Source organism: Corvus hawaiiensis, chromosome 13 (assembly GCF_020740725.1).
Source record: "Corvus hawaiiensis isolate bCorHaw1 chromosome 13, bCorHaw1.pri.cur, whole genome shotgun sequence".
Classification (NCBI taxonomy): domain Eukaryota; kingdom Metazoa; phylum Chordata; class Aves; order Passeriformes; family Corvidae; genus Corvus; species Corvus hawaiiensis.
This window is the reverse complement of record NC_063225.1, coordinates 12608475-12629262: the sequence shown is the minus strand read 5'-3', so window position 1 is coordinate 12629262 and position 20788 is coordinate 12608475. Positions and strand designations below refer to the sequence as shown.

Sequence of the window (20788 nt, the reverse complement as noted above, 5' to 3'; positions counted from 1 at the left end):
CAGGATCCCATCGGATCATTCCTCCACACTTAGAGAAATCCTGGTTTTGCTTAGAAATAAAAAGAGCTTTTCTGCACCAGCACCTGAAGCGCATTCCCACACCTGCCCCTGGCCCTTCCCAGGAAAACATCAGACTCAGAACCAGGCACTGTTTGCAAATAGAATTATCAAATCCTGGGATGGTTTGGGTTGGAAGGGATCCTTAATGGTCATCCAGCCCCACTCCCTGCCATGGGCAGGGACACCTTCCACTGCCCCAGGGTGCTTCAAGCCCCATCCAACCTGGCCTTGGACACTTGCAGCGATCCAGGGGCAGCCACAGCTTCTCTGGGCAGCCTGTGCCAGGATTTCAGCACCCTCACAGGGAAGAATTCCTTCCCAATATCTCATGTATCCCTGCCCTCTGGAAGGAAACACACTTCCAAATGTTTTCTTTTCTGGAGAGGAAGGAGCTGATCTCCAGGATTTGGGCAGAAGAGCTGGCACATCTCCTGCCAGTGCTGCTCACCTGGCTTCTGCCCCAGCATCCTCTGGCATCCTGACACAAGCCACGCAGGCACACACGCCGCTGGGTGACACATTTAATGAGATTTCATGTAATTTCTAATTTTTTGTTTTTATTTTCTAGGAGTGCCAGTGTTCCACAGGCTGACAGAGCACGGCTCGGCGTGCTGGCCGTGACATGTGGCGCTGGGGACGTTCCCTCTGCCGTCCCAGCCTGCTCAGCCCAGCACAACAACAAAAAGCTTTCGTGTCCGTGAGTCCCAGAGAACATGTTCCCACACGGAGCTCGCGCGCTCCCACCCCGCTGCCCTTCACGCTCCTCTTCCTCACTGAGCAGAAAAGCTCTGGCAGCCACAGGGCTCCTGCAGGGAGCAGCAACCTTGGGCCGTGCTGCTCCATCCTGTGAGCGGCTGTTCCCGCCCCGGGCATGGAGCCTGCCCTGGTTAAGGTGGTGTTCTGCTTTGGTGACAGCTCCAAAAATGCTCCAAGTGTGGATTCCTTCCTGTGGTGACCAAGGATGGTGGGTTTGCCTTTCTTCTGGGCCTGGGCAGCAGCTGGCAGAGCTCTGCTGGCATGGGCTGGAGCCCAAGGAAAATGTCTCTTGGGGTGACAAAGGTGCCACATAAATAAGACTTCAGAGACTAACCAAGTGCTGCAGTGGATGTAACACTGATGGGAATGCAAGGGGAGAATCCACAAATCAGGATAGGATATATTTTCCTGAGTTCTAAAGCTGCCAATAGGCTGGTAGGAAAAACCAGAAATAAGTAACTACTAATCCTGGCAGAGGAGGGCATTTAGCCTCACCCTTGGAGCGACCTGGTCTAGTGGGAAGTATCCCATGGCAAGGGTTTGGAACAAGGTGAACTTTCAGGTCCCTTCCAACCCAAACCATTTCATGATTCTATGATTCAATGATCCTTTCCAATCATCCCCCAGCCCTGGCACGACAAACTCTGGCCCAAGGTAACCACAGCATCCCTGCACCTGTCAGAACCTGCTGCCATCTCCCCTGTGCTGTGCAAGAGCCACAGTCCCTGCAGACACTCACTGTGGACACATCGGCCTCACAGCAATTCCAGATCATCAACAAGAAATTGCTCCCCTACTGCTGGAATAATTTACCTCAGAAACACTTAAAATAAAAGAATTTGACCTGAAACCTTATTTGCAGAAGCAACTCCAAAGCTTGCTGTAACCAAACAATAATTGTGTTTTCTACCCACAAACAAGTGGCCGATGGCAGTGGAAATGTTCAGGGCTCTGCCACAGTCCCCAGCCTGACCCCAGGCTAACGAGGGATTGTCTGTTCTCCACAAAACTGATGGCAAATAAACCCCAGCACTTCCCTCACAGCAAACCCTGCTTGTTCCCAGCCTTCTCAGTAACACATGTCATTTCTAACAGGTGACAGCAGGGCCATGCTTTCCCTGCCTCTGGAAGCCAGGAGCGTGGTGATTTCCAGGGATTGCTCGGAGCCGCAGCTCCTGTTTCGGTGGGAGCACGTGTGTGCTCTGCTCCGCTGTTGGGATTCCCACCAGCCCCCCACACCCCGTGCTGGCCGTGGGACACAGGACAGTGCCACCATCCCCAGCAGGTTGAGGTGTTGAGGAAACCACAGGGCTGGATTTTGCCCACTGACAAATTCCCTCCTCACATCGCATGACACAAGCCATCCTCGAACATGAAGGGCCCATCAAGGAGCCACTCCCTGAGCCAAGTGGCAAAACCCTGGCACAGGGTACCCAGAGAAGCTGCGGCTGCCCCTGGATCCCTGAAGTGTCCAAGGCCAGGTTGGACACTGGGGCTTGGAGCACCTGGGTCAGTAGAAGGTGTCCCTGCCCATGGCAGGGAGTGGAACAGGAGGGGCTTTAAGGTCCCTTCCAACCCACACCATTCCAGGATTCTATGATGCCACACACCCTGGAGAGGACCCCCACCCTTGCATGAGCTGGGGAGGAGTTTCCACAGAATGAGGGCATCTCCAGCAGGGCCCTGCCCACCACCACTGATGGCATCTCAGTGAGGGTCTTGCTCCCTACAGAGTCCTTGTCCACTCCATATACGGCTTCCAGGAGAAGCCAGCTGTGATATTTCAGCGACAAAACAGATGTGACAGGTCGGAGAGGGATCACAGGAGCTTCCAGTGCCTCTGGTCCTGCATGGGGCAAACCAAGGCATCGTGTGAGTCCTGGCGCTGCCAGCACACGGCCATCGACGTCATCCCCGTGTCCACAATCCCTCTGGGCTCCTGGAGCCTGACTCAAAAATTAAAAATAAGTGGGCTGCTCATAGCACTTTCAGTATTCCCCAGACACCTCAAAAAAAGCCTCCTGCTGCACATTACCTAATTCTAACATGACAGAAGGAGCGAATTCCTTTTTCATGGTGCTGTGGTACGCATCTCTCTCCAATGGCATCTGTGTGTGTGTGCACGAGCATGTGGACATCTATATCCAGATCTGACTCTATGCCTATATTTGCCTTCAACGTCTTCCACAAGAAAGTGATAAGCAAAGTAGTTCTGTCAGGAAATTGGCTCCTGAGAGGGGAATAGCCGGCGGGTTCACAGCAGGTAATGTTGTAAAACAGGTATGAAAAGCGAACAGAAAACAGACATTTCGGCTGGCAGAGAAAGAACAGCAATAGAAATATTTTCCACAGGTTTTCAAAACAACCTGGGGTTTTGCTCCCATTGAAATGTGAATGAATATTGTCCCCCTTTTTCAGCGGACATTTAGTGGATGTTTTCCTCAGCTGCCTTCTGTATCTTTTGTATTTAAAATTATATTGTTGGACATAAATTTAAGAGGAAAAGGAGACAAAATGCTCTGCTTTGACTGCTGTTTTCCCTTCAAACTCATTGTGCATTTCAGGCACTTTCCTCCCAAGCCTACAAAACCAAGTGTATGGAAATGCTGGAGCCAGGGGCGAAGGAGCTGCCCCACCAGCACAACTCATGGAGACACAGCTGAGCCAGAACGATGGGTTTCTGCTGCAAACACATTTCCAAGGCTATGAATAAAAACATGACTTTGAACAGCCAACAGCAAAGCTGTGGTAACGCTTTCAGCCTCCCTGGGACCCGCAGCCCGGAGCACCCTGTGCCCACTGCAGCCCAGCCCCCAGCCTGGGTCTCCCCCCTGCCGAACCGAGCTGGAGCTGCTCGGGGGCTCTGCCGGGCCCTCGCTGCCGCCGGACCAGGAGACCGGGGGATGCTCGGAGCGCCCGACCCACGGTGCTGAGCCTCAGCCGGGGACCCTCAGCCGGGGACCCTCAGCCGGGGACCCGCAGCCGGGGACCCTCAGACTGGGACCCGCAGCCGGGGACCCTCAGACTGGGACCCTCAGCCGGGGACCCTCAGACTGGGACCCGCAGCCGGGGACCCGCAGCCGGGGACCCTCAGACTGGGACCCGCAGCCGGGGACCCGCAGCCGGGGACCCGCAGCCGGGGACCCTCAGACTGGGACCCGCAGCCGGGGACCCGCAGCCGGGGACCCTCAGACTGGGACCCGCAGCCGGGGACCCGCAGCCCGTCACATGCCGCATTTCTGACAATGGGTTTGGCCCCGGTCCCCGTCCCCGCACTCGAGCTCCAGTATTAAGGGAAGGGAGGGCTCTGGGACAGACAGACACCAACAGCTCGGCACAGAGCCCCTGGTTTGTGGCGCTCTCGGAAGCGGGAGCGGCCTCTGTCCCCCCAGAGCGTCACCCGTGCTCGGGGCTGCAGAGCGGAGCCCCCCCCGCGGAAGCAGCGGTCTCCTAACCTACTTCCCGGGAAAAGCAATTGGAAACTCTCCGAAGATAAAAAGATAATGAACAAATAACCTTCACTGCCACAAACCGCCAGATTCCCCTTTGTGCTGCTGCCTGATATTAATGATCCTGTCAGGGCTCCTAAAGAACTTTGTGCTCCAAGTGGGAAACAGGGGGTTTGTCCCAGAGTGCAGCCAGGAGCTCGCTTTCATTCCTTCCCGATTTTATGCAAGAAAGTTCTAACATTCTGCATCTAAGAAAGCATATATTTATTTTCTCATGTCTCCACGTTCCTGTCGTTCTACTGGGGTTTGAAACAAAATGCCACTGTCTTTTCAGGAAAAATCTTGATGCATCAAGCAATGGCAAATCATTAATTATTTTGAGCCTTTTATGCCACCACTGACACCACAGTGAAGAATTTGAAACATTTCCTCAGACAAGCAACTCACTCACAGCAAACCACAGCATTGCTGGGTGTTTCAGAGCTCTTTTCATCCCGACGGCGCTGCAAGGAGCCTGGCCAGCAGCCTGCTCCACGTCCCTCCTGGAGACATGGAGCACGAGGGGTGGACGTTAAATTAAATACACAGCTAGACCAGCCCCTCACCATGGAGATGAGCAAAACGCCTTCAGGAATGGCTGCCCTTCTCTGTCAGGCCCCGCTCCCTGGGGACACGTCTCGGGACGGGTGTGAGCAGGGTCCCCACGCCCACAGGTGGCAGTCAGCACATGCCAAGGGATGAAGCAGGGATGGCACTGCTGCCTTCTCACACCTGATGGAGACCACACACAAACCACCACCTTTATTCCCTTAAAAGGTGCCTCTGTGGCCTGTGATACTGTTAAATATCAGCTTTTCCCAGACAAAAGATGAACATCTTCACATCCAGGCAGCTGCTACAAGTCCCCAAGTCCTGGCAGGGCTGAGATCAGGGCCCTGCTCACTGGCAGACATGGACTGACCCCTGGGATCCAGCACAGACAGATGCTGGGACAACATCTTCCCTAAACAAGCAAACACTGGAATTCACAAGAAAACCTCACTACAAAAGGTGCCAACCCCGCTGCCCCGACCCATTGCACCGCAGTCCCTGTGCCCATGGCACTTCTGTCCCCCAACAGCATCTGGGGGGCCTTGGTGAGGAGACCTCCAGGCCCCTCTGCCTGCTTGGATGGGCTGCTCAGGAGTGAAAATTCAGGAAAAAAAGAGAAAGAATTCATCCCAGCTCAGACAATGAACTGCTCGTTCAACATGGGAATATGAACAAAGCAAATCTTGGATAATCACATAAAAAAGGCTTTATTTAGAAGCAGAATGCTCAGGTATTATCCAGCAGCACCAAACCCCTACTCACACACCTTCATCAAGCACAGCCAGAGGTTTATTTTATGACAGGTTTAACCAATGCTATTATCTGAAATGTAAATAAACCCTCTTAAAATCAGCTCTGCCTCCGAGTGCTGCTTTCTCCTCCCCAGCAGTGAAGCCAGATGATCTGTCAGACAGGCCACACTCCAGGGAGGGCACAAAGCCCATCCTCATCCCTGCTGCCAGGGAGGACACACAGGCACAGCAGCAAAACCACAGGCACAAACTTCCAGCCACAGCTCCACTCCCAGACGTGTGCCCGGATCCAGAGCACTGCGTGTGAGAACCATGACTGCTGCTTCGGCCAGTTTCTCCGGATTTAAGCAAAAATAGAAAGACATAAATTACATCCAACAGGCGCAGAACCAGCCTGGGTGAGGAGACACTGTGGATCTCGGCAAGATGTGAAATCTCTGTGCTCGTGAGGGAATGACCTTCAAAACTCATTCAGAGCTCTCAGCCTGCGCGGTGACGGCTTCCTCACTTGCGAGACATTACACATTCCTGCTATGTTCTCCCTAATTTTGCATGGACTATAAATACTTGGCTTATAAGGCAGCATGAAAGCAAGCGAGAGCAAGCATTTAAGTGGGGTAACCTTGCTTGTCAGGGTAGCAGGAGCAAATTCTTCATCCCTCAGGTCATGCATGCTAAATACCAGGATTCCCTGTTTACTATGCTACACATAAAATTTCAACCAGAATATGGGACCAAGTAGTATTTTCTCTTTAAAAAAACCGACATACAAAATGACGACACCTTGTCAAATTGTCTTAAGGGCAGAAAATCCAGATTTTTCTGAACTGCTCTGCCCACACTTTCTCTCCCAAACTACAGTTTCCCATTTAATTTCTATTAAAAACAACCTCTGAGAGACGAATTAGTTTGGCTTATGCAAAATAAACTGGGCTGCTGTTCGAGCTGTTTACTGGGTCACACTTTACAACCCCGGTGGGGGAGGTGAGCCAAGACTGGCAGCGTTACCACCATTCTTCAGTGGTATTTGCACAAATCACCCTATTTATCAATTTTAGACTGTTTAAGCCAAAATGACGGTGCCTCCCATAGCCTGCAGCACCCTTGGTAACCGTCCTTTGGCATTATCACCAAAAGCAGGTTTGTGCCTGTAAATGAAAGGATGTTCACCCCTCCTTGGCATCACAGGGCAGGGAGAACTGGGGGTCCCCGAAGCTGGACGGTGGGAGCTGTTGCTATTGACGTGTTGAGTCACCTTTACTCAAAACTCTGCCCCGAATTTTCCAACGCCCACGGGCTGGGCTGGGGCCAGCCGCCTCCAGCAGCAATCCCCGCGCGTGCGGCTCCGCACAGGTTTTCGTGAGCTCCCTTGCAAGGATGATGCTAATGGCAGGAATGAAGCGCAGCAGCAGCCGGAGCCAGGGATGCTTCTCTCATCCCCCGGTCACACGGTCCCGGTACCGGACTAGCTCCAGGGGAGCCCGGGAGTGCGTTTCCCTAGTTTTCAGCAATACGACACATCCCACGACATCTGCGCGCTGAGCGATGTCCCTCGCAGCCCTGGCAGCAAAGGGACAGCGGCTGAGGGGCGACGGCCCCGACCACGGGTCCTGGCCCCGGTCCCGGTCTCTCCCGGCACGGGGGCGCAGGGGGCGGCGGATGCGCGCCCGTCCCCGCCGCTCCGGACGATTACAAAACCCGAGAGCTCGTCACGGCAAGCCGGGCGCTAACGGGGGAGGCAGAGCGGGCACCCGGCTGCGGCGGGGCCGGGAGGGTCTGTCCCTGCCAGCAGCATCCCCCGCGCATCCCTGCCCTGCAGCATCCCTGCCCCGCGGATCCCTGGGCATCCCTGCCCCGCTGCATCCTCCGTACTTCACTTCGCACCCACGTCCTCCCCGCGCTGCGCGCAGCCCCCGCGCCCGGCGGCGGAGGGCTCGCACCGAGCGGCTCCGCGGGGCACGGCCACGGCTCCCCCGGCCCCGGGGCGGCCGTGCCGGACTGCCCCTGCCCCGCTCCGGCTCCGGCTGTGCTCCGGGTGCTGCGGGCATCACCGCGCCGGGGTCAGGCGGGCGGCTCTCCGCGCCATCCCCGCACCCCTCCGCGGCGGAGGGGTTCGCAGGCTCAGCCCCGGGGTTCTCCCCGCCGCCGACAGCCAAGCTCCGGTCGCCGCCCGAGAGCCGGGGGGCGGCGGGAGCGGGAGGGGGGGGGGGCCGCCTTTGTTGGCGGCGCGGGGCAGCACCGGGCCGCCCCCGCCGCTCCGCTCCTTTTGTCTGCCGCGGCCGGGCGGCAGCGCCGCGGCTTCGGGGGCAGCGCGGCCCCGGTGTCGGTGCCGCGGAGCCTGACCTGGATGGTGCAGGTGTACTCGCTGTCGTCCAGCAGCCGCACAGTGCAGTTGTACTCGCGGTCCAGGTTCCTGCTGCTGCCACTCATCCACCTGCTCAGCATCTTCCCGGGGCGCGGGGCGGCGGGCGCTGCCGGCGGAGCCGAGGCTCACATCCCGCTGCCGGCGCGGTGCGGGGCGGCGCGGGGCGGCGCGGGGCGGGGCTGTGGGCGCGCCCCCCGCCCGGCTCGGCCCGGCCCTGCCCCCGCTGCAGGCGGCGCGGAGCGGAGCGCGGTGCCCGTGCCCGGTGCCCTGCCCGGGCCGCGGCGCTCGGCGGGCGGGGAGGAGGCCGGGCCCGGGGGTCGCCCGGCGCCGGCTGCGGGGGCCAATCTCGGCGCGGCGGCGGTGACGGGCTCCGCCGCAAACCAATGCGGCACGAGCGGCACGGCCCCGCCGCCTCCGCCTGGAGCCCCGCGCGGGAGGGGAACCGCGGGCGCGGAGGGGCGGCGGGGGAGCGGAGGGGCACCGCGGGCGCCGGGCACCCGGCGCTTCGGGGCTCCGCCTCAGGTGTCTGCAGCTCTGCCCGCTCCCCGCAGCCTGGCGCCCAGCGAGGGGCTCCCCCACACCGGGGACAGCGGGTCAGGGCAGAGGGACAGCCCCCAGTTTGGGCACCGCGGTGGCACTGAGCATTGCCAGTGATGTCGAGCAGGGTCGGACATGTGGCAGGAGGTACCCGCACCCCAGACCCCCTGATCAGAGGGGCAGGGGCTGCCCCAGGGACTCTGTGTCCCCAAAGACAGCAGGTGACTGGGCACGACCCAGCAGGCCCGCAGGTCCCTGCCAAAGCACCAACTTGTGCCCAGCTCTCTTGTCAGAGCCCAATTCCATTACTAGGCTGGTATTCCCATGGAGAGTCGGCAGCTGCTGTGGTCCTTTGAGCAGAGCCAAACAAAGTGCCAACGTGGCCCCCAGGATATGAGCTTGACCCTTAGCGTTCATTTGTTATGGAAGGAAATCTTTAAATCTCTGGTTCTTGGACAAAATGGGCTCCAAGAGCCATCAGTGTTGATGGGATGTAGCTGGTGCTGCTCTGGGGAAGTGAAATACCTGGTGGCAGCATCAGCAGTGACCAGGGAGGATGGGAATCCGGCCAGCACTGCTCCAGGTTTCTGCCTCTAGCCCTGGCTATTCCCCTGCCTGGGTGTCACACTCCCCACTGCCATCCCCTGAGGCCCCACCGAGAGGTTCAGCAGGGTTCCCCACACACCTTGGTCCCCCCCACACTGACAAATACCCAAATCAAACAGGCCACAGTGATGACACTTGTTAAGCTGTCCCCAGTCTATTCCACTGCACCACAGGCCCTGTTCCTACTGCACCTTCCTGGCTCAGCTCTTCTTTGCCTGGAGTCTCACCTCTGTCCCCTCAGCTGCGTTCCCAGGCTGCAGTGCAGCTCCCATCCTCCCCTCAGGAGCACCAGCCTCCATGGACCACAGCTGTCCAGCTTCTCCGCATACTCTCTCTGCTCCAGCTTTGCTCATTCTCTGCCTTCCCAGCCAGAAAGATGGTTTACAGAGCCATACTCCTCACCTTTCCCAACCATTTCCACCAGCCCTTCCAGATCACTCCTGGCTGCAGGGCAGCGTCTCTCCGTGCCCTTCTTTCCAGCCCCCATAGAAGGGACAACTGCTCTCAGGCCAGTGGCTCTCCAGGCTCTCCTATCCCTGACCCACCGTTTCTGCTGTAGGGAGCCGACACTCCAGTGTGCGAGGTTGGGATCCTTTAAGATCCTACAGTTCAAGGGCTGTCTCATGATGGGCCACGAGAGATGAGTCTCTCCCAGCCTGTCCCCCATGCCCAGCCAGGCTGGCTGTGCGAGGGCTGCCTGTCAGGCCGGACAACCCTCCGTGAGCCTTGTGCCCATGGAGGGACCACTGAGGATTACGCTTGATTATCTCAGTGTCCAACAGGCCATTAATCCGAATGTCCAGTTAATGTAAAGGACAGAGTGGGAACACAACGTTGCAGGCAGTAGTGCTGCAGCAGTGAGACAGTGGGAACACCCTGGGAAGGACATTATCCTGCAGAAAAAATGTCAGCAGAGCCAGCGACTTGGCCTGTGTGGGATGTCTGTCGGGAGGCTGGATCCTGCAGCTCCTAGGACCATGGGCTGTGCCCGGCACGTTGTCAGGGGCGTGATGCCGAGCCTGGAACAACAACGGCGCTTTTCACAGCCACGGCCCCGCTCCTGAACCATCTGGGCACTTGTACAAAGATGCTTGTATTCACCAAAGTAGCTGCTACTTTGTCATGGATCCCACTCTGCATAAATTGTTCATCTGCCTCCGAGCTCCCCTTCTGAACCAGCTGAGCTGTTGCTGAAGAATGGGATCCTCGGCGCTGGCAGGTGCTGCTTTCAGTGCGAGCAGCCGGGGCTGAGCCAGCTGAGCAGTTTAATGAGCAGCACATTCATGGCAGCCCGGCTGTGCCGAGCCTCTGCCTGGGCCACGGCGCCACTGCAACTTTGTTTCTCCACCCAGGGAACCGTTTTGTTGAGGTTCCAGTTTTCTGCATTTTTTCCTCAAGCCCCTCGCTGAGGCAGCACGGGAACCCCTTGGCTGAGTTCACCCCCCTCTGCTGCCTCTGTTGTCCTCAAAACAGGGAACATCACTGGAGCCCGACAGCTCCACGTTCCACTCTCAAAATACCTGACAAGTTTTCCACATAGCGTATCAAAGGCTGGCAGATGCCTTTATAAAAGTACTCTCTGTTTGCAGCTTTGATCGACAAGAATGCACTTTTCATGAGTAATGTCTTTTTCTTTCCATTTTAATAATTTATACTGTAAATCCGACAAATTCTCCCGATTTGGATTCTCTGTCACTTGCAGTTTTGAGCTAAAAAATTCAAAATGCAGCTTTCCAAATGTAAAGTGAATTCTTAGCTGTGTTTGTTTTCCAGCAGGTTAAATTTAATTCAGAGAGTTGCACAGGCTGCCCAGAGAAGTTGTGGCTGCCGGATCCCTTGAAATGTTCCAGCTCCTGGACAGGGCTTGGAGCAACCTGGGATAGTGGAAGGTGTTCCTGCCCATGGCAGGGGCGGGATAAGATGAGATTTAAGGTCCCTTCCAACCCAAACTATTCCAGGATTCTGTGATTCTATGCTTTCAATAGAAAATTCTGTACATAATCCATGTATTTACCATCGATTACAATTTGTCACCCACAGGCAGCTGCAGCTCTGAGAGCAGAACAGGTGTGCGTGAGGTGTGGAGAACAACACGTGGGTGTTGCCCTGGTAAGGCTGGAGCAGAGCCCAGGGATGCCGAGTGCTTGGCTTGGGGGCCTGGCTGGGGACCGCAGCCAGCAGCCACAGGGGTAAAGGATGGCTGCTCATCTTTGAATTATCCAGATGTTGTAAGCAATAACTACTTCTTGTGCTGAAATGACCAAAACACAGCCCTCTGCTCTCAGGGGTACTTCTTGTTTGGGTGCAGCCTGCTCTGTTTGGACACCTTTGGCATTTCCTGGAGCTGGAAGCAGGGCTGTCAGCTCTGCTTTGCCTTTCAGCAGGTACCTGCATCTGAAATTATATAAACTCACTGTTCTCAGCATCTGAGCTCCAACACGAGCCAGCACTGCCGGATGAGATGTCAAAGTGGGGCCCAGCTCTCAGGGCTTGCCTGTAATTCAAGTGGTCAACAGTGCTGTCAGCATTACCATCAGCCTTCCAAAGCAGCTGGATTCATCCCCAGGCAGCTCTCCAAGCTGCCTGACCCATCATTCACCACTCACGATTGCTTTCAGCTTCCTATGCACTGAGAATTGATAGGAACAAAGCCCAAATTATTTCTTATTCCTTAATTACTTTTTTTTGATTAAAAGGTTTGGAAAAGGAGACTGAACCTCTTCTCGAAAGAGGCTCACCTGGCTATTGCAACCAGCCATGGAGCTCCTTCTCATCTACCTGCCCTGGATTGGGAATAAATGTCTGTCACCTCTTTATGCAATATTTTCCTACGATAATGAATAATTATAACACTATGGCAACGGTCAAGGGACTCACCACTGGCTCCTGGCCAGTTTTAGCACTGCAGGCTGGTTCTAGATAGAAGATCTTTCCAGGGGGTGCAGCAGCGGGAGCTCTGCCATCAGGTCGTGTTTGGCGACTGTGGAAGCCCTTTAGCAATTGTTTGTGCATCTTTCACCCTCAGCCGGGCACTGAGGGCCATGGGGAATATGTGGGCCAGCACCTGAGTTGTCTCCTCCAGCCAAATTAGGTCAATAAATTGTGGTTACTTAGGCTCAGATGCTGTCCCTCAGACACAAGGACAAAGAAAGGTGAGGAAAGGAGGAGACAAAGTGAGAGAGAAAGAGAAGAGAAGGGGACGAGGGAGGAGAAGAGGGTGATGAGGATGGAAGTCAAGTGTAAGAGGGCCAGGAGTGAAAGGAGGGACTGGAACCATCTCAGCAACCTCCCCACGTGTACCCACAGGGGAATAAGCTGGAGCATCCAGCTTCCCAACTCCCAGGCATGTAAAATTTTAACCATAATTTGCAATTATAACCAGAGGATAAAATTTCAGCATATTAAGAGGAGGTGGGAACCTGCAGGGCAATGCACATTAATTACTGCTGACATCCAGGGACAGGCTCATTAGACAGAGGCTCCTTCAGTTCTAGCACACAACTTCTGGCTTGAGGCAGATATTCCCGGGAGTAATTATAGAGCCTGTGCTGCTGGGCAGGTCAGAGGAGCCGACCACATCCACCTCGTCACTCCCCCTGGAGCTGCAGGGATGAGAGAGGCTCTCGGGATGGGGAAGGGGCTGGGAAGAGCCCAGGAAGGAGCACGGACAAAGCTCAGGGCCAGGAGTGACAAGACAAACGGGAATGGCTTCCCACTGCCAGAGAGCAGGGATGGATGGGATATTGGGAAGAAATTGTTCCCTGGGAGGGTGGGGAGGCCCTGGCACAGGGTGCCCAGAGCAGCTGTGGCTGCCCCTGGATCCCTGCAAGTGTCCAAGACCAGGCTGGATGGGACTTGGAGCATGCTGGAATAGTGGAAGGTGTCCCTGCCCATGGCAGGGGTGGGACAGGATAAGCCTTAAGGTGCCTTCCAGCTCAAACCATTCCAGGATTCTGATTCCATTATTGCACCAAATAATTCCAGATTAAGGCTCGTAATTGTCTGTTTTCACTTTGAAATACAGCAGAAACACTTAGACCTGACTCTGTGACTGTTCAAGTCAGCAATTCCCAGCAAATCTTCACCCCGAGCCCTCTCCCTGCTCGCAGAGCTGATCAGGTGTGTCAGGGCAAGCTTTGCTCCATGTGCTCACGGCAGAGTGTCCCCTTTGGAGGCTCCGTGCCTGCGCCTGGCTGGATGGGGCACAGGGTCTCCTCCTCCCCCTGAGTCCCTCCCTGAGCTGTAGTACCTCAGCAGTCCCTAAAAAGTGCAAATACAACTTCCAGCCTCCTCGGGTGCTCACAGAGGTAACGCTGAAAGACACTCTCGGCAGTTTTGTGCCAGCAAGATAAGCTCTGGTTTATATTTAGGGAATGCAACTAGGGAATAGCTCTGAATCCAGCTCAGAAATCCATTTAAAACATTCCTATAATTCTATTTACAGACTGTTTCTGTAAATGTTGTAACAGGCAGAGAGGAGGGTATCTCTGTGTAACTCTGCCTCTGGGGACTCTATTGTGTACTGGGAGGTCATAAAAACACATTACCAGGGTCATGTGTCCCCCCAGCACACCCAGGGAAGCTCTGCTGTGACCCATGACTGGGCACCACAGCCAGCACTTGTGTTTCCTTTATGATTCTCATGATATTTAGTGGAATTTTCCTGAAAGTCCCACTCCCTGCTCTTCATGAAAAGTCATCACAGACTCAGTAAAAAAAAAAAACATCGCTCTGCTGATTGTCAAAGAAGGCTGGAAAATGTGAGAGGCAGATGGCCCAGAGGGTGCTCGGTGGGGGTCACAGATAAGACAGCAGGAGAAGCAGCCCTGGGGTTTTCACTCTCCATCCCAGGCTTTGCACCCCTGGCTCCTGATTTTCAGGCATGAGGGCTTGGGTTTGCTAATGCTGTCCCTGATGTGCATGCAAGAATCTAACTGTAAGTAAATATTTAATTTACATTGATGCTTGAAGGATGCTTGAAGGACTTGGGCACATAATCCCACAAGATCTGGGCCCCCAAGTCTGTTCACATCTGCTGAAGCCCCAACCTTTAAATGCCTGTGGGAACCCTCATGTGTGTGGGGCTCCCCTCCTGCCACCTCCTGGGGCTTGGCTCCCTGGGCATCAGTGGACACCAGAAGGCAGCAGAAAAGCCCTGCCAGCTAAAGCCAGCATCCAAACAGGCCAAAACAAGCGGGAGGGTGATGGGAGGCCCCAGGCACCACAGGAATCAGGGTGGCATTTCAGTGCAGGGGAAGGATCCACAAGTAACAGCAGCTACCAGGGATGGTGCGGCACTGGGGACCGTGCAGCGCTGGCTTTAGGAGCTGCTGGTCTGGGGCTGGAGCCCACGTGAGTGCGAGAAGACGAGCACATATTTCAGATCCTGCTGCTCATGATGTGACAGGGGGATGTCAGCAAGCAAGAACAGCACCAGGAGTTGGGGCAGAGAGGGAAGGCATCAGGTGTGACCTCTCTAGCAACAGCACAAGCAGAAACAGCTTCAAGCTGTGCCACAGGAGGTTAAGGTTGGACATCAGGAGGAATTTCTTCACATAAAGGGTGCTCAGGCCTTGGAAGGGGCTGCCCAGGGATGTCTGGAGTCCCCATCCCTGGAGGTGTCCAAGGAAGACCTGGATGTGGCACTCAGTGCTCTGGGCTGAGTGACAAAGTGGGACTCGGTCACAGGTTGGACTTGAAGGTCTTGGAGGTCTTTTCCAGCCTCAGTGACTCTAGGATTCTGTGATTCTTGCCTTAACCAGAGAGGCTATCCCATGGTGAGACTTGATGAGCCCTCGTGAAAAAAAACAACCTGGATTCTGTGTTTTTCCCAATGGCAGAAGAGCAGCCACTGCCAGGCCCAGCTGCCCACGGGCTGCTGGTCACAATCTGAGCTGACCCTGGCCCCAAGCTGCACATGGAGTGCAGCTGAGCTGGCAGATTTCCCCCAGAAAAACCATGGCTCATCCTCTGGTGTTAATTCGAGCTTGCTCCCCAGCCTCTGTGAGGGGACAGCAAGGTCCGAGCCCTTGGGAACCCTCCTGGAACACCTCTGTCCTTGAGGAAGGCAGGCAGGTCTCGGCCCCGAGGTGCCTGAGCCTGCTCGGCACAGCCTGACCCTGCTCACAGCAGAGCCCAGCACCCGGCTCCCACTGCTCCCCGTAGCAGCAGCAGGTTTGACAAGCCTTGGATTTAATTTGGATTTAATCTAAACTGCTCCTGGCATCCCTGCTTTGGACTCTGCCTGATGCCTCCTGTGGTGGTTGGAGGGGCTGTCGCTCCCGTTCAGCCTCCCCGTGGGGGTGAACGACCCCCCAAGTCCCCCGGCACACAGAGCTGGCCCTGGGCAGGGCAGGACAGAGCCAGGGACAGTCGGGAGGGCTGATGTCGCCAAACTCCTTGGCTTAGGAGTATTTCTGTGGCTCTGGCACGAAGCAGGGCTGGAAATTCTTCCTCTGCATTTGCGAACCCCCTGATGGCGCGGTGGGGAGCGGCCGCCTGTTCCCGCAGCCCCGTGTGCCGCTGGAGGCGACGGCTTCGCTGATGAACAGGGAATGACAAGTGCTCCCAGCCCATGGATCCCATCCTGCCGTCCCCACTCCGGCCGAGCCGCGGTGGCTCTGCGTGGTGCCGAGGACAGCACGGAAACAGCGCAGTGTGTGACAGCACAGTGACAGGCTCTGCCGGGGACAGCACCGCCCCACCGACCTGCCGGAGCATCAGACACTCGTTTTACCGCAGGAAAGCCTCGTTGTTCAGATCTGAGGGATGTTAAAACAGTGTTTGCCAAGGGAACATGGGGGGAGGCCCATCACACTCAAACCCCAGTGCTCGGGCACCACAGAGAATGCATTTGCCTGGGAAGTGTTCCAGGCAATGGGCATTACTTTCCTTAACTTGCTTTTATTTTTCTCTTAAATATGTTTAAAATTACTTTCTTCAAAATATTTCTTGTAGAACCTTGTTGTCTGAAGCAAATGTACTCCCAGGGTGCTGCTACAGCTACAACTTCCAGTGCCTGGGTTGGATATTTACTGCTCTATTATATTCATTCTGTATCCAGACTTTTGGGCAATCATAGCCACGAGAGAACAGCAAAGACAATAATTTGGGCATTTGCAGACACGTCATGGGGCTGCCAGCAGGGAGTGGATAATCCCTGGCATTTCGGAGGGATGAGCATTCACTGCACATTTTGGGTGGAAGGAGGTAAGCGATGTGTGAGGGCTGTGCAGGGACCCCTGGCAGGGCAGGGGTGCACTGGGACACTCGTGCCCCTGGATGTGACCCTTCGGGTGACACACACATTTGAGCGTTTCCAGGCTGGGACAGTGAAGTCGGGGACAGGCACGTCGGGGGCACAGGCTGGGGGTGGAGGTGATGAGCCTGCCCATCTCTGCCAGCACCCGGCTTCTCACCCCTCTGCCCTTTGGGAACACATGGGCCATGGAGCCGACCTTTCTCAGAGCCTAAGGAGGCCATGCAGGCACTAGCCCACAGCTCCCAGGCTGCCCCAGTCACCTCAGACTGTTTCTATGGATAAGATCCTGGAAAGCCAACACAGAGGTGATGTTCACTTGTTACCCAGGAAATGGCCTTTTCTCCTCCAAACAGATGTTTTTTACAGGATAATGAATTATAAGGAAAAAGATGCATTCCAAAGGGTTCTCCTCATGGGAGAGGAGGAGGAATGAAAGCTGTGGTGCTGCAGCATGGCTGACCTCAGGTGTGGGGTAACAAATTAAACCTTCCCTTCATAGTAGGAAACCCTGGGGTTTGGGCTTCTGCTTTGTTTGGATATGGTTTATCCTCTGTGTAACACTACCCTTTATTTAGAGTCAATATGAAATCCTCTCATCCCTGTGGATTCCTGCGTGCTGTCTGGGAGCCAGAGCCTGTGCCAAGATGCAGACAAGAAATTAAAAAATAGGGATGTACATAAGAACTGTGAGAGTTCCAGTAACTAAAACCACCCTAGTGGAACCATATTTAGGAAAGCAATTGGCATCTATATTAACTGGGAGGAAAGCAGCCCCTTTAAATACACCACCAAACACAGGTATTAAATGGGCAGGCTCGTTAACCGAGGTCAGATTTTTATACACTTCATGTTTTTAATGAGCTGAATTAGGAACAAAGAGATTGAGGAGAAAACAGAGAGAGAAGAGAACTGATGTAGAGCAAGAAGGCATTGGATGGGAGGGCTCAGGACCAGCTAGAGCTGTGTCTGTTGGGAGCAAAGGGAGAAGAGGGGAATGGCTGGTTTGAGTGGAGGGAGCGTTGCCTCCTGGCCAGGAGCAGAGGGCAGAGCCTGGGCCACAGGGCAGTGACACACACATTCCCAATCCATTGGCAACCAGGAAGATGTGAAACAGCCTCAATCAGGAACACCAGAGTCTAAAAAGAGGGGGCTGACCCAGTGCTGTCAATTTTGAATACACCTTTGAATGCCAGGGAAAATTAGAAAGTGCTGATGCTGTAGTGAAAATCAAGCAGAGTGGCAGATTTCCAGACAGGAAAAGTAATTGAAAAACTGAGACAGAGTTAAGGGACAAAAATACAGTTGTTGCTAATACCGTTTTATAGACAGAAGATTCTGTCAAATAAATGTGCTTCCACTCCTTGATAAGATCACAGGTCAGTGAAATTCATGGAATCATAGAATCATGGAAACCCGGAATAGTTAGGGCTGGAAGGGACCTTAAAGCCCATCCCATTCCACCCCCTGCCATGGGCAGGGACACCTTCCACTATCCCAGGCTGCTCCAAGCCCTGTCCAGCCTGGCCTTGGACACTTCCAGGGATCCAGGGGCAGCCACAGCTTTTCCAGGTAACACCTGCCAGGGCCTCACCACCCTCACAGGGAGGAATCTCATCCCAATATCCCATCTCACCTTGCCCTCTGGCAGTTTGTGGTGCAGATGTGCCCCAACATGGGGTTGTCAGGATGAGATCAGCCCAAGGCTGAGGTGAGGTGGCACTGGCAGTGCTGTGCTGTGCTGTGCCCGTGGCACAGCACCATCAGCACAGCACCCTCGGCACAGCACCATTGGCACAGCCCGGCCTGTGGAGGGCTCGCCAGGGACTGGGGATAATTTTTTTCTAATCTGCAGATTGTTAGCAAATGCAAGATCACTGCTGATAAAACATATGGATGATTAAGAGCCTGGCAGGAGAGTCACTAACAAGGAAGAGCAGCTGAGGCACACAGTGCTCCCAAACACTCCACTCATCCAAACAGAGAGGTTTTAATAAGTCTGGGAATAAAACTGGAGATGTGAGTGCAAGACCTTGGCCATGCCCAGGCACTGGGCCATGATGAGGATGCTGGAGATTGCTCCTAGAAAGCCCTGGGAGAGCATGGAGGGAAAAACAATGCACTGGGAGCATCCAGGGTGCTCCCTGGCAAACAAAGCCACCAGCCAGAAGAGAAGGGCAGTGAATTTGCCCATGGAAAATTCAATTACCCAGTGTTTAGACTGACTCTGGAGATCTGCATTCAGGTTTGGTGTTTGAGTGCTTAACAGAGATGTGCAGCAAGTGCAGAGAGAATGAGTAAAATCCCTGAGAGGCTGCAAAAACACCCTGTGAGCTCCATCTGCTTAACTTACGTGGAATGCTGAGAGCTGCCTTTATTGAAGTGTGTAAATATCTTTATGGCAAGGAAAGCACCTGCTGGTTAAAGGTGCTTTTATTTCACAGAGAAAGGCAGAGATGGTGCCGACAGCCAGGAGTCAAAGCAGAGAAGCTGAGAGAGGAAGCACTCGGGGCTCACAGGGCCAGGCCACCCTTAGGAGCTGGGACTGGTGACTCCCCACACCCTTAAGTCCTGTCCTTACACAATGTGTCTCTCAGGAGCACAGGATCCTGCCCATGGACCACCACAACCCAGAGATGAGCCTCCTCTGCTAATTCTCCCTGGCCCTGAACCTGCAGCTGGTTTGGAGCCTGGAAACAGATCTCTAAAAGTGGTTCTTCAAAAAGCAGAGAGGGAAGATGAAAGCAAGAGGAGATAAAAACTAGATAAAGGCTTAGAAAGCAAATAGCAATTAACCTTCCTGCTCTGAAATCCTGCCTTCCCAGATCTTGGAACATTGCACCAGGAGGGGAGCAGCCCCTGCTGCGGCACAGCCCTGCCGGGATGGGGCTGGTGGGGCACCATGTGTGGCACAGCCCTGCCGGGATGGGGCTGGAGGGGCACCATGTGTGGCACAGCCCTGCCAGGCAGGGGCTCTGGACTGGATGGGACGCGAAGGCAGCTGGGAACAGCAGGGTGGGAGTGCAGCCTCAGAACATTCCGGGTGGGATCCCGATCTCAGGGTCACTTCTCAGGCTGGTGCTCAGCTCCCACCACCCCTGACCTGCCTGCCAGGCACAGATGGAGCTGTGGCCACATTTCCCCTGCCCAGCACAAACGGGGCACAGCCCCCGGCCCGAGACATCAGCAATCCAGGGAAGAGCTGTCAGCATCCTTCAGGAGTGGGAATACTCATAAATATGGAGTGGAAATTAGCTCAGGCAATAGCAGAGCAGCTCGGCAGAGCCGTGCAGCTCCTGGCACAGCCATTGCCATGGCACCTGTCAGCAGCTCTGCATTGTTTCACACGTCCCACTGCTCTGAAAGGAGCTTTTTTAAGCAGCAGCATTTGAAAACTGAGCAATAAAGATAACAGTCGTGGCACCCCTAAACCCAGTGAACTCGGCGTGTTTGGGGAATTGTATTAACTCAATATATTCCAGAGTGTTCCCTCAGAAGTGCCGACCACTGAACTGCACCTGCTGCTGCTGTTTTATCACATCACAAATTATTTCACAAGCAAATGGATCCCCTCTAACTTGGAGATTTGCAACAGCAGCAAAATCAGGTTTTTACTCCAAGAATGTGAGTTTCACCATCACCACAGGGCTTATGCATCTGCCACGCTCCCATACTCTCCCATGAGGTCACTGGGTGCTTCGTAAAATCACAGAATCTCAGATTCACTGAGGTTGGAGAAGGCCTCCCAGACCATCGAGTCCAACCTGTGCCTTATCCCCACCTTGTCACCCAGCCCAGAGCACTGAGTGCCACGCCCAGACCTTCCTTGGACGCCTCCAGGGATGGGGACTCCAGACATCCCTGGGCAGCCCCTTCCAAGGCCTGACCACCCTTTCTGTGAAGAAATTCCTCCTGATGTCCAACCTGACCCTCCCCTGGCACAGCTTGAGGCCGTTCCCTCTCCTGCTGTCCCTTGCTCCCTGGGAGAAGAGCCTGACCCCACGTGGCTATAGAGAATTAGAATAATTACAATAATTGTAATAAGAGACTACAATCAGGACCATAAGGGTTTTCACCATCAGCTTCTGACCCCTTGTTGCAGTTATGCTGTGGCTGAGGCTGTCCCTGGAAGTCCAGATCTGCTGGGTTTGGCCCCACTCAGGGGGTCAGAGGGGCAGGAACCCCAGGGAAGGGCTGGGGTCCATCCCTCTCTGCTGGCCAGGAGCCAGGAATGGCTGGCACACACTTCCAGAACGACCACAGCCCCGCCAGTCCCAGCAGCTTTCAGTGCAACAACGTGCCAAGGGAAAAGGCAGGGTTCCCATGGGAACGGAAAGTGCTGACATTTCCAAACTAAAAAAAGAAAGAAGCAGCAAAGTACGTGCTCAGCGGGACGCCGTGGACACGGCTGTGG

The 20788-nt window shown here is 54.9% G+C and overlaps 1 protein-coding gene across 2 annotated transcripts in view; it reads right to left on the bottom strand.

The window, feature by feature from the left end:
• Window positions 1-8132, bottom strand: part of FRMD5 (FERM domain containing 5) — a 69818-nt gene extending 61686 nt beyond the window's left edge. For both annotated transcript variants that reach the window (XM_048317269.1, XM_048317270.1), the window contains exon 1: window positions 7952-8132. In XM_048317269.1, coding sequence (XP_048173226.1) covers window positions 7952-8053 — 102 coding nt within the window. In that variant the 5' untranslated portion in view covers window positions 8054-8132. The remainder of the gene's footprint in view (window positions 1-7951) is intronic.
• Between the last annotated feature and the right edge of the window lie 12656 nt (window positions 8133-20788).